The sequence below is a fragment of the Triturus cristatus genome, chromosome 7, assembly GCF_964204655.1.
Source record: "Triturus cristatus chromosome 7, aTriCri1.1, whole genome shotgun sequence".
In the NCBI taxonomy this organism is placed as follows: domain Eukaryota; kingdom Metazoa; phylum Chordata; class Amphibia; order Caudata; family Salamandridae; genus Triturus; species Triturus cristatus.
The window spans coordinates 388,660,947-388,673,768 of record NC_140590.1 but is presented as its reverse complement, the minus strand read 5'-3'; the positions used below and the strand labels follow the sequence as shown (position 1 = coordinate 388,673,768).

The 12,822-nt window shown below is 44.0% G+C and overlaps 1 protein-coding gene across 1 annotated transcript in view; it reads right to left on the bottom strand.

The window, feature by feature from the left end:
* Positions 1-5,865, bottom strand: part of LOC146809759 (CD5 antigen-like) — a 123,070-nt gene extending 117,205 nt beyond the window's left edge. Inside the window, exons 1-2 of the mRNA XM_085616610.1 lie at positions 5,584-5,865; positions 4,156-4,182 (exon numbers count right to left, since the gene is read on the bottom strand). Of these exons, the coding sequence (XP_085472736.1) occupies positions 4,156-4,182; positions 5,584-5,605 (49 nt within the window). The 5' untranslated portion in view covers positions 5,606-5,865. The remainder of the gene's footprint in view (positions 1-4,155; positions 4,183-5,583) is intronic.
* Between the last annotated feature and the right edge of the window lie 6,957 nt (positions 5,866-12,822).

The window sequence follows — 12,822 nt, the reverse complement described above, 5'->3', positions numbered from 1 at the left end:
TGGCTAGGGCAAATTTGAAACTATCGCAGAAGACGGGGGGAATCCTAAGAATGGTGGGTAAATCCATATATCGCCCTCTGGGCCCCATGATACAGATCTATAAATCTCAAGCTCGGGGTTCAGTTGTTTATGGGGCGGAGCTCTGGGGCCACGTATCCACAGATAATTTAACAACAACTGAGAACAGGTTCCTCAGGCAGTTAGTGGCCCTTCCTTCGAGTACCCCACTGGTGCCCCTAAGATTGGATCTAGGCCTAAGGCCAATCGCCGAGGAGCTAGGACTTAAGCCCCTGGCCCTTTGGCGAAGAATATGGAACAGCCAAGACCTCGAGGATTATAGAAAAGAGCTCCAAGAGTTCATGGCCTTACCAATTATTTCTAAAATCCCATGGCTAAAATACATAAAGAGTACATGTGAAAGTCTAGGTCTTTCCGAACTTTGGATCGACCCTCTAAACACATGCAACAGGATTTCTAGGAAGGCACTTTCACAACTATACTATCAGTTGAAATTGTCAAATTGTATAGCCAATACACGGATGGGATCTTTAACCTACGCATTTATACAACTGAAAGATTCCTATAAAATGGAAAGTGTACTGGATGGAATGGGTCCTGTGCTGGCAAGAAAGTTATACTTACAATGGAGATACGGATCTCTCCCACTGAGGGCCTTTACGAGTTCCTGGTTTAGGCCCCCGGGGGTAGAGCTGTGTCCTGCCTGCACATACCCTCATGAGAATGATCTACACGTGACTCTCTTCTGTAAAGCTTATCAAAGAGCGAGGAAATATTGGCTTTTACCTATTCTTAAAAACATGGGCTTTAGGAATTACTCACAGGCATTCAGAATTCTTAAAACTGATTTGTCACCTCCGATCGTTTTTGCATTATCAAAGTATTTGATGTTAATGTGGCATGTTCGATCTCGCATTCTAAAAACAGGGGCCTCTGTATAAAGTTCAAAGTATAACTTATTGGCGTACTTTTTAAGATTATTTTAATGTTTTTAAATGTTTTGGAATATGACATTTTTTTAAGGTATTTGATTGACTGAACCTGTTTTAAATATTGTTAAATGCTCAAAGTTCTTTTTATGTACTCTTATCTTTGATGGTCCAAGAGACCGAGAATAAAGATTGAAATCGGATTACAACATCGACACTCCCAACCAACTGGGAGAGCGATTAATCTGTACTCAAAGCTAAATCTTATGAGTCACCACCCTGAACACTAACCTACAAACCAGTGTCATCCCACCCTCACACCCACCTTCTGAGCCAAGAGAACCTCCTCTCACCCCACCTCACAGAGGGGCAGAACATAACAAAGACACTAATCCTTTGTATGAGGCTCAGACAGTCATTGCAGCACCTCACAGTAAGGAAGTATTTCGATTCAAAGTAGTTCTGGCCAAGCTGTTAACTTCATATACTTGTAATCAAGATAGACCCCTGCTCTGAAATTAAACTCAATTCCATGGTGGGTACAGCATCCTAGACCATTGTGACACTATCCAGAAGCTGTACAGCAAAGACAGCGGAGGCTATAACCATGCAACCATGTCCAGATACCCTATACAGGCTGGTTGCTGTGGAAATGGGAGCAGGAGTTGAAAGTGCCAGCACCACCTCTATCCTCACAATGCAGATAGAAACAGGAAATTGCCTTAGCCTTGGAGAGCCAAGGCCTAAGAAAGTGCCATGTTTTGAACGCATTGGCATATGTATTTGAACTGCCCAGAAGATAGTCTCTAGGTAGGGAGAGTCGTCATCTTTTTCAGGAAAGTCTTACAGCCAAATGTTGACACATTATCACAAGCTAACAGCAAAGAGTAGTTGAAGGCAAGCAGCTATTTAATGTGTTTGTCTATAAGGTAAAACATTAAGCTTTAAAATGTCTTATCTCCTTGTTTTACTCCCCCACTTTGGGGCATATTTACAAGCGCCTATCGCCACCACATAGGGGCCTCGCCTTATTTACAAGGCAGCATTAGGTTACTTAACATGGATTAATGCTGCCTTGCAAGTAAGGCACCCTTTCATGCAACACTTAGCGTGAAAGGGGAGGGCAATGGGTGCTGCAGTGGGTGTTCCGCTGAAACACCCATTGATTTTGACGCTGCCCCTTATTTACAAGGGCAGTGTAAATATGAGGCAGCTCCAAAATTAAGACTAAGGTAAACCTGGTTTTAAACAGGCAAAGCGAGTAGAAATGCATTATAGCTCCTCTTTTTTGCCGTTTACATTTTTGATGCCTTGTGCAGCACACAATAAAACAGCAAATTGCCTATGATTGTTTATGTGCAGGAAGATGACCCTTCCTGCACATAAACTATCACTTTAAAAAAATGCAGTTTGCACCTTGTATGTGTGCTGCATTAAGTAGCTCACACAGGGGCGGCTGGTGACATTTGAAAGTGGCGGGGCGTAAAATGCTTGCAAAGGAAGCAAACGAACGTGTGAGCAGTCGCGAGGGGGGGGGTCAGGCACGGGGGGGTTGTCGCACAGGAGAATAGTGTTTGGGCTGAAGAGACGTGGCTTGCAGTAAACAGCAATAGTGAGCATTGGAATATATTTCTTAAAGGAAGTTAGAATTACGAGAGATAAGGAGATTCTGCTGGCATAGTGAAATGCTTGAATAAAATACCCTGTTTTCCCGTGCCAGGCCAGGCAAACCTGGTTATCATGCACTAATGAGTACTCTACGTCGCAGTCCTTTTTCTTCAGAATACTCTATCGTCCTGATAATAAGAGAGGGGGCCCAGCGGGGAATTGAATTTTAAGTTCAGAAGAACAGAAAAATGTAATTTCCATTATAGCTTCTGCTCACACGTGGCTCAAGCAACCAATGCAAGCTTACCCAACTAACGGTTCATTTTCCCCAAATCCGAATAGCCAAGTGAACAGTTCCTGCCGCAGTTAACCATCTCGTTAACGTGACAGGCAAACGCCGTTGAGCGATCAGGGTTTGCGAACACCAGGTCAAAAAACACGTACGAACATCGTTATATTTCGAAATACCAATGCTATTAATACGCACATGTCTAACACTAAAGACACATTTTATAAACACTACAAACAAGCCTTATACATTTAAAATTAAGAGGGAAAACTTACCTGACCGCCTCTGCTCCTGGTCTGCGTTGGCGCCTCTGCCCTCTTCGAACTGGAACAGCACGTCAGCACTGCTTGGCAACCCCTCAGCCAATCCTGGCGCTGCTGCAGCGCCAGGATTGGCTGAGGGCACAGCCTACTCCTCGCCCGCCGCCTGCCCATTAGGAGACCGAGGGGCTCCTAATGGGCATGCGCAAGTCCGTGAAAACACAAGTGCGCATGACTGGGCACGGGCTAAAAATTAGGTCACCATGCCCACTCATGCGCACTTGTGCTGCAGTGGTGCCTGGTCTGACAATGCATGTCAGTCAACATGACGCCGGACCGCCCACGGTCCGACGTCATGCTGACTGACATGCATTGTCAGTTCTCCCCACCCTCGGCGTCTCTGAACTTAAGTAAACGAAGTTCAGAGACACCGAGGGAGCTGCGGGCGGGTGCGCGGGGGCAGGGGGCATTGCCCCAACGCCCCAATGGACGAACCGCGCCTGAGCTCACATAGAAGTTAAAAAACGGCATTTAAAGATTGTTTATGTGCAGGAAGAGGGACCTTCCTGCACATAAACAATCTTCCCCTCAACATAGGCACCCTTGCACAGTGAATATGGTGCAGCCCTGTATTTCTAAAGTGACAAATTGTATCGTTAGCCCTCTTGGCCTAACGACAAGCTTCACCACTTTATTGTAAGTATGCCCCTTTGTCTCTGTGGTAATTGGCGCTGAGAATAAGTTGAATTATGTATTCATTGATCAAAAACACAGAACCATGTTCATCTCATGCACCAATCCCTCCATAAGCAGGAAGCAAACTAAAATAAAACGAACTGAAATATTAAATAACAAATTAACAGCAGCCATTGGATTGCTAGATGGTAGTAGGCAATGGGGCAGTGGTGATCAGAGTTCAGTTGTCAGGTAAATTTTGAAAGGCGAGGTTTCTGGAACACTCAAGATTTGTGTGCAGCTAGGAGTTGAGTTAGAAGGGGGAGGCAGGCAAAGCTCAAAGCAGGAGAGAGGAGCTATAGTGTGTGATCCATACCTGATGAGGTCGCTCCCAACCAGGAAGCTGGAAAACAAAGAAGCAACATTGAAAGCTCAACTAGATTGTAGAAGGAGAGAAACAAGATGCTAATTGACGCAATCCTATATCATGGCAATTCAACACTGTTGAATGTGGGTTTTGGCAAAGAATAAGCAAAATCACAAAAATCATTCGCTGCTGCTGGCTACTCTTCGGTGTCATGAGTTGATGTTCTTGTTTATCTAAAACATAACTTTTCCACACTTGCTAACAATCTCACTAGAGAAGCGATGGACTCAATAGACCCAGAGCCTGAATTTCCCAGTCCTTCTTGTAAGCATGGACCCTCTGGGAGACAGCCCCAACCCATTGACAGGGGAGCAAGCATGGACCCTCTGGGAGGCAGCCCCAACCCATTGACAGGGGAGCGAGCATGGACCCTCTGGGAGACAGCCCCAACCCATTGACAGGGGAGTAAGCAGGGACCCTCTGGGAGACAGCCCCAACCCATTGACAGGGGAGCAAGCATGGACCCTCTGGGAGGCAGCCCCAACCCATTGACAGGGGAGCAAGCATGGACCCTCTGGGAGGCAGCCCCAACCCATTGACAGGGGAATAAGCATGGACCAGTAAACATGGACCCTCTGGGAGACAGCCCCAACCCATTGACAAGGGAGTAAGCATGGACCCTCTGGGAGACCGCCCCAACCCATTGACAGGGGAGTAAGCATGGACCCTCTGGGAGACAGCCCCAACCCATTGACAGGGGAGTAAGCAGGGACCCTCTGGGAGACAGCCCCAACCCATCGACAGGGGAGTAAGCAGGGACCCTCTGGGAGACAGCCCCAAACCATTGACAGGGGAGTAAGCAGGGACCCTCTGGGAGACAGCCCCAACCCATTGACAGGGGAATAAGCATGGACCAGTAAACATGGACCCTCTGGGAGACAGCCCCAACCCATTGACAGGGGAGTAAGCATGGACCCTCTGGGAGGCAGCCCCAACCCATTGACAGGGGAGAGAGCATGGACCCTCTGGGAGACAGCCCCAACCCATTGACAGGGGAGAGAGCGGGGAGTGCTCAGTCCAGGCCGTACCCAAGCCTAATTATGGATAAACAGAAGACTTTGCAAATCAGGGCTCTCAACTCTGGGGGTGTTGTAGACTGGCTCACCCCTTAAGAAACTAGTTCAGACTCCCCCTGGAATGTTCTACAATGTAGTTATTGCTTTTCCCTTTCTCCCTAAAACTCTCCAAGCATTACACCCGCACATTTACACACACTCAAACATGCGCACAGCATTGTTATGCCAAAAAGAAAGTGAAGCTGCATGTCCACGTTTCCACTCACACAGCTAACATTTTTTCAAGAATAGCATTCATTAAATACGATGTATAATCTCTTGTGATGAATAAATATATTTTCCACGCAAACATCCCACTCACCGAGGAGAAGAGTTGGAAACATGTCTGTACTGGTCAGTCTTCAGCGCTTTGTCTGTGGTGCGCGAGATGCAGTGTTTCCTCAAGGGATCGCCCCGCAAATCGTGGTAACCAAAAGAAAGTAAGATTGTCTCTTTGTCAGCAAGAATGGTTTCCGATCCGTCGCAGCGGTTCCTGGAACAGTGACAAAAGCGAAAGTTGCATTGGGGAATTATCTGGTGTCACTGCGGAGAAATCAAGGGAGCCATATAACACAGCCACATGCGAGGAGCACCAGTGTACAGTGGTGGAAAATAAAAAGGAGCTGGTGAATAAGAGGTAGCTAATTAGCATTTTTCACGTCATTCTCCGAATTCTCTGCAGGGTTTGAGGTGCTTTGTGTATTGCACCAGGGCAGCCCCCCCTCCCCCCCCCCCCTGAAAAAAAGCTCTTCGCATGGCATTCTTCATTATTCACAGGATATCAATGTGTTGTGCATACAGAGTCGAAAGTCATGTGGTGAACATTGCAAGCACAACGTGTGCATCCGGATCATATATACAGTTTGCTGCAAGACATTCTACGCTCGAACCCGAGCCCCTGTGAGCAAATATCACACAAATTGTGAAAAAGCAGAACTTGAATGAAATAGTGTTAACACAATATTTTGGGGTTTTTAAGTGTTCACTCGTGTAGTAGCACCATTGCCTCTATGCTTAGTAATGGCATCTATTTCAGAGCTTATTCTGTCCCCTTCTGCTCCTACCATATTCCCACTCGAGCATAAGTAATTCTTTGGCCAATGTAGCCATCAAGCGCACCACAGTGGTCACGCTCATTGGCTTTATGCACAGGGAGAAAACAAACTCCTAGTTTAAGGGTTTGGCTTCAATTATTTTAAACAATGTCAGCCACTCAACTACGCAGCCATAGAATGGCAGGCTAAAAGCCAATCTTTTTTGGCTGAGAGTGCTCCTGTCATATTGCTGAAGCACTTTTGGAGAAAAAAAATGCCCACCCATTATGAAGGGAATTCTAGATAGAGCTTCTGATTGCCCTGGGTACCCTGGTCTGTAGACCTCTTACCGAAGTCCTTAGCTTTGAGAAAAGGATTTTACCTGAAGGAAAATGTACAGAAAATACTGTGTTTCTTGGCAATGGAGTAGGCACTAGTCAAACAGGATGTGATTCTTCAGACTTGTTCTTCTATTGCTTTGCTCCTAAGTGAGTGACCATGATGTTGCTGTTAGAAAGAACATTAGGCAAAATCACACCATTCATGTGCATATTAGATAAGCTAGAGTGGACCAGAGGTCGCTCGGTGGCACATATTAGGGAGCTAGTTTCTGGAGGTAGCTAGGCCTTGTTTTCCTTATTACGCTTTATGCTTTGTGCGCAGCATTTTTAAATTTTTATGGGGTTACATGGGAGGCCACTGGAGGGCTTCCACGCCTAGCCTTACATGAGCTTGTAAAAGGACTTGTAACTGTGAAATATCAACCGGGTGTTGAGCCTTATCTGCAGTTGCACTTGTTATTGGCGAGGATTTGCATGAACATGTGTTTTTGGATATGAGACTTGCGTGGCATTATTTACATGTAGTGAGCACACGCAAAGCTGCAACATTTTGGGTAGTCTCAAAGTTTTTGCAAACCACTTATCCCCCTAAATACACATCTAAACATATACTGAAAAAGGCAAGGGTAAGTGTTGGGAAAGGACATGGAATACCCGGTTTGGTGTTAGTGATTTGTCCCACTAGAAACGCTTTTCCCTTGGGAAAAAAAGGAAAAAAATGCTTAGTGACACATACTTCCTGCAAGGAAGTTGCATTACTGCTGACAGGCCTATGCATGGGGAACTACAAAACTTGTAGTTTTCCCACTCGTTTTTCTGTCCCTGTACAAAAATCACAAACATATACAACACTCCACATATCACCTACACCTATTATGTTGTTGTATTCCGCAAAAGATTTGGGGGCATATTATCAACGGAATGCGATAATTATCGCAAAGCGCGCTTAGCGCGTCTTTTACTATCGCCGGCTATTGCTGGATTACATCGCCGTGTTAGCGGCGTATTAGCAATGCTTTGCTCAGAGGCAATGTAAAATCCAGCGATAGCGGTGAAAACCAGCAATAGCGCGAGAAATCCAGCGATATTTTGACTGCGCTAATGTAAAGCTCGCAAATAGGCAGATGTGGACTCAGCTTGACAATCCACCTTCCATTGACAAGATGGCTAAGTCAGGTTTTAATCAGGTGTTTAAAACCAGCGATAATCGCGGTTAGCACGACTTTTATTATCGCTTTGCGGGTCCGGGGCCGCATTGGTAATAGAGGGAGGTTGTGTTTGCGACTGTTTCCATGTCGTTTTAGTGAGGAACGCCTACTTTGCATATCATTTGCGATAAATATCGATGACATACAAAGCGGCTGCTATCGCACAGAAACAAGCGCTAACGCATGTTAGTGAGTGGTTGTTGATAGTGTGATAGGAAAATCGCCGCTTTTCCGGCGATATGTGCCAAAAAAGCGGCAAAACTTCTCTTGATAATATGCCCCTTGGTCCCTTGACCTCTCTGTGCCACACTTTCCATATCTTTTCAAATTGAGAGTTCTTAGAAGACACCCATAATTAAACTCTAATAATCAATTGAACACATTTCACCTTGTTATAATTGATCCCTCAAATGGATGTATAAAACACATAGCAATGTTAGAATTGAAGACTACTTGGTGGGTTTTTAAGGTTTCGCCTGCACAGCGCATGCACTGTGCTTGTGAAATCTTTTGTTTATAATATACATCTTAAAAGAGGATAACATCCCGCTCCCTTGCTTACCTTGCTTTTCAAAGGTTCCTGTACTTGCCACTTACCTTTCCTCTGTTTTTATTGGCTGTAGCAAATGGTTCCTCATATGTTTCTCTTATCAATTTCCTGTCGCTGAATTACTGTTTCCATCAGCTTTTCTGGAATTACTTTTTTAAGGTTTTTACCTACGCAGACTGCACGCATTTAAAGCATGCTTTCTCCGATGTCTTTTGTGTAAACGTTTTTATCACACATTTCAAGTAGGTTGTGAGCCAACCCTAAGACTCAAACCAGGCTCCCCAGCTACAAGGTCGGTCATTACACAACATCCTTTGTCCTGCCCCTTCTTTCTATTTTTTCCATTTAACCTGTAGCACTCCAAACAAGTGCATGTTTTTGCAGACTCCCCTCATAACTTATGTTGCTGGCATCCGCCTCCATTCCCGTAATTGCTTGTTATTCTTTTGTATCTTCTCCAGATCATATGTAGCAGCCCATACCACACAGTTCTGAGACTCCCACAGGATCTTTCACATGAGTATCTCATACCTGTTAGCACCACACCAGGAGATTCTTGCCTGATCAATCATTTCTCACATTTATTTGACATTCACCAGTCATCAGCACTTCTCCGGAACATCAAATCAAATCAAAATCAAATCCATGAGCGTTTTTTCACCATGTGTCCCCATCTCCCGGGGGACCATCCATTATTTACTTATTTATTTTTGCCCAGGTTTTTACAGTCATTATGGTCATTATATGAATAATGAGGATATGTGTTTGGATCCTCCCCACCAAGGTAGGGTAGTGTTTCTTCTGGTTCCATTGTAGTTCCTACAAATACTAGAACTATGATGTAATCAATCCTCAGCTATTTGTTTTTTACTATGCCCAAAACACTACTGTAACACTCCCGCATTATTGTTCACTGGCACATAACAATTATATGTCCCCGTGAACTTTTTAAATGAGGTGCGAAACGTGAAGAGCTCCCAATCACAAATGGCGTATATATGGCAGTCAGAGCGCACACACTCGCTCACAGCCCTGTTTATGAGATGCATTTCCCGCACTTTGTAAGTTTAATTGATTTCAGGAGCCTGCAGCTCCTTCACCACAAGATGGCAGTCTGCCAACATTAAAGCTCAGTTTCTTTTTATTTATACATTCAGTCTACCCCAATCCTCGATGGTGTCCATAAAGCATCAGGGTGAGTTTGGGTACCATTGATGTTTTCACACAATGCTGTTTAGCACGCTGCTGGGGGGCCAATGCCAATGGTTGTTTTACTCCCACACTTTTCTCTTCATTTTCAGGGTTAAACACCCATTACGTGGGTCGTTATCCCCAAAGACACAGCGTCTCCCAAAAAGCACAGATCCCTGATGGAGGTACATTTGTACTGGGTGAGTTATTAACCCATTGTATGCCATTTCTTGGCAGTAATTTCATTTCATCATGCCCCCTGTATTCATTCATGCATCTTCCTTTCAGAGCCATCACCTTGCCTAGATTTCACCCCATTCAGGCAACCCTGGGAAAGTTCATTTTCAGGTTTTGCATGCACAGCGCTTGGCTGTGCTTATGATTAGGTTTCATTGCACTGTGTTTGTGAAATCTATTGTATTTAATATAAATCTTAAAAGGGGCTTATATCCTGTCCCCTTGCTTTCCTTGCTTTTCATTGCTTGCCACTTACTTTTCCTCTGTTCCTGTTGTACATCCTGCTCATAGGGGGCATACAATCTGTATACTCTCTGCCGGTGGGAACCTTCCTTACCACCTGTTACTGCACAAAATATTGCCTTTCTCAATAAACAAGTCATAACATTTTTATGGAGTTCCTTTAGATGATATTGCACAACTGCTCAACAAGCTAACACTTAAAAAAAAATATTAATCTCAAATGTGAAATCTAATACATTTAATAATACTTGTTGTTATTTGATATAAATCTGTTTTCCAGATATTTAAAGAAATTCAAATTTGTATATCTGTGCTCCCGAATACTTCATGACTATCTGGTCGTGAATGCACACACCAACAGGAATGCCGTGACTGGCTGGCCGCAACCTAGCAGAAAGTCTAAGCCACCATTTTGTGTAACAGGACAAGGTCCAGAGGGCCATAAATATTTATTCAAAGCAATGGAAAGAGTCAGGGTACAAGTACCCTGATCTCATGGGTCGAATGTAGGGGTGCTTGAGGGACCCCTTATGTGTAAAACAAATTGAAAAATTGCTTTTTTTTTACGTGTGATATTCACAAATGTGTTGCGATGCTCAATGCGGACCCCGTGTAACGTCATGAAGAATTTGCGATTATCGTAGCAATTTTTTAAAAATCCATTCCCTTACTGATTCAGACAGTGATGCTTTAACTCACAGACTCACTCATACTCTCTTAGACCCTGTCACAGACCCAATCAGAGAGTCATGCACCCACTCACAGACCAAGTCAAACACCCATGCTCTCACTCACATACCCACACAGATACTCACTCACCCACTCAGAAACTCATGTGCCCACTCATGCACTCATTCACATATCCCACTCAGACACTCATGCACCCATTCAAAGACCCAGTCAGAGGCTCATAAACCCACTCACAGTTCACTCAGAGACTCATGCACCGACACACAGACCCACTCTGAAGCTTACACACCCACTCACACACCCACTCAGAGACTCACACACTCACTAACAGACCCACTCAGACACTCACACATCCTCTCACAGACCCACTCAGACACTTGTGCACCCACTCACAGATCCCACTCAGACACTCATGCACCCAATCACAGACCCACTAAAAGATGCATACGCCCCAATGAGGAACTCCCACACGACTCACAGATCCACTCAGACACTCAGATACTCATGCGCCCACTCACAGACCCACTCAGTCACTCACGCATCCAGGCAGATGCACAGAGTCATTTATATAGTTGTGAATTTTAAATGTATTGGTTTCTATTGAATGTCTGCTTTTGTTTTGCGTATTTGTGATGTATTTTTCAGATTTGAAAAAAATTACTTAAAAAAAAGAGATTTTAAAAGAAAATTAACCAGTGTTTGGGAAATAGGGTGGCTCTGAGAAGAGCTTTTGTGTTTATTGTGTGTAGATGATAACTACACATAAAACAGGATGGAGTGTTTCAAGTTGTTGAGGAACACCATGTTGCTTTTCTCTGGGAAGTGAACTCCATCACTTCTATAGATATCATCCATGTCAATGGGCAAATTGTTGTTGTAGATAGAGCCCATATTGTGGTCTCTGAGGAACGCAGAAACAGTTTTATTAACATGTTTCTTGGCTTTTTCTATCTGTTTGAAGAACTCGTTTGACCACTTCCATTTCTGTCTTTGGCATATGCTGGAGAATACCAAGGCGGATGAGGGAAAAGCACCATTAATTGAGCAAGGGTATCCTGCATTAGGATTTCCAGTTCTACTCCAGTAAGTGCACCTAGGGCATTGTCACCACAGTGCACAATCATGAGGTCATGGAATTGGCAATCTACATTGCTTTCAGCCAAAGGCAGCAATTGATGCCACTTTAACCCTCTCTGGCCAATCCAAATAATGCCCAAATTCACCAAAGCCAAGTCCCTGTCAATGTCACTCTTTCTAGCACATAAAACAAAGCTGTGACCCACAATCCAAACTCTAACCCTTTTGAAGACAAGGAGGAGTAGTGCACAGGAGACGGCTGGACCTGAATGAGACAGTTTTGAAAATGAAAGGCAGTTAAAATGAAGGACAGGACCTGGTTTAAAAAAACAGATTTAATTGGATGGTGTAAATATGCAGGTTTGTAAAATTAGGTAGTGTCTTTAAAGGATAAGTAAATAGATCAGTGACTGGCACTGGTAAAAATAAAAAAAATGTAAAGCAAACTTGGATATGCTTTTAAGTCTGAATAGTCAACAACACCTGCTACTGTTCATTTTGAAACTAGCATGCTGATTCTAGAATGTGCTGTAGAACTTATGACCTACTGGTTCAAGACAGTGTTCCAAAGGGGGTTGCTATGGAAACTCACCTAAGAGACTGTGGGGGGAAGGGTATTAAACAGACTGTACTGTATTAGTTAAAGTTTGAGGGATTTAGAGTCATTATTTATGAAGGAGGGTTTATGTTCCTATTCCGGAGTTTCTTATGAAGTGTAGTGTAGTTGTAAAGCGTTAAGAAAACAAAGCTAAATACGTTTTTGGACTCCTACACTTTTTCGCAAATTAGTTGCTACGTTACACGGGGAGAACGCCCTTTAGGGTCACAATGAATTTGTGAATAAGCCCAAAAGCATAACTAGATTGGACTTCTTTACTGAAGTGAAGAAAGGGTTAAGAAATTCTGACCATTGAGAAGCACAATAAGAAAAGCAAAATATGAAATGGAGTTTTTGATTTGCTACCTTCAAGAGTATCACTGAGTGCAAAG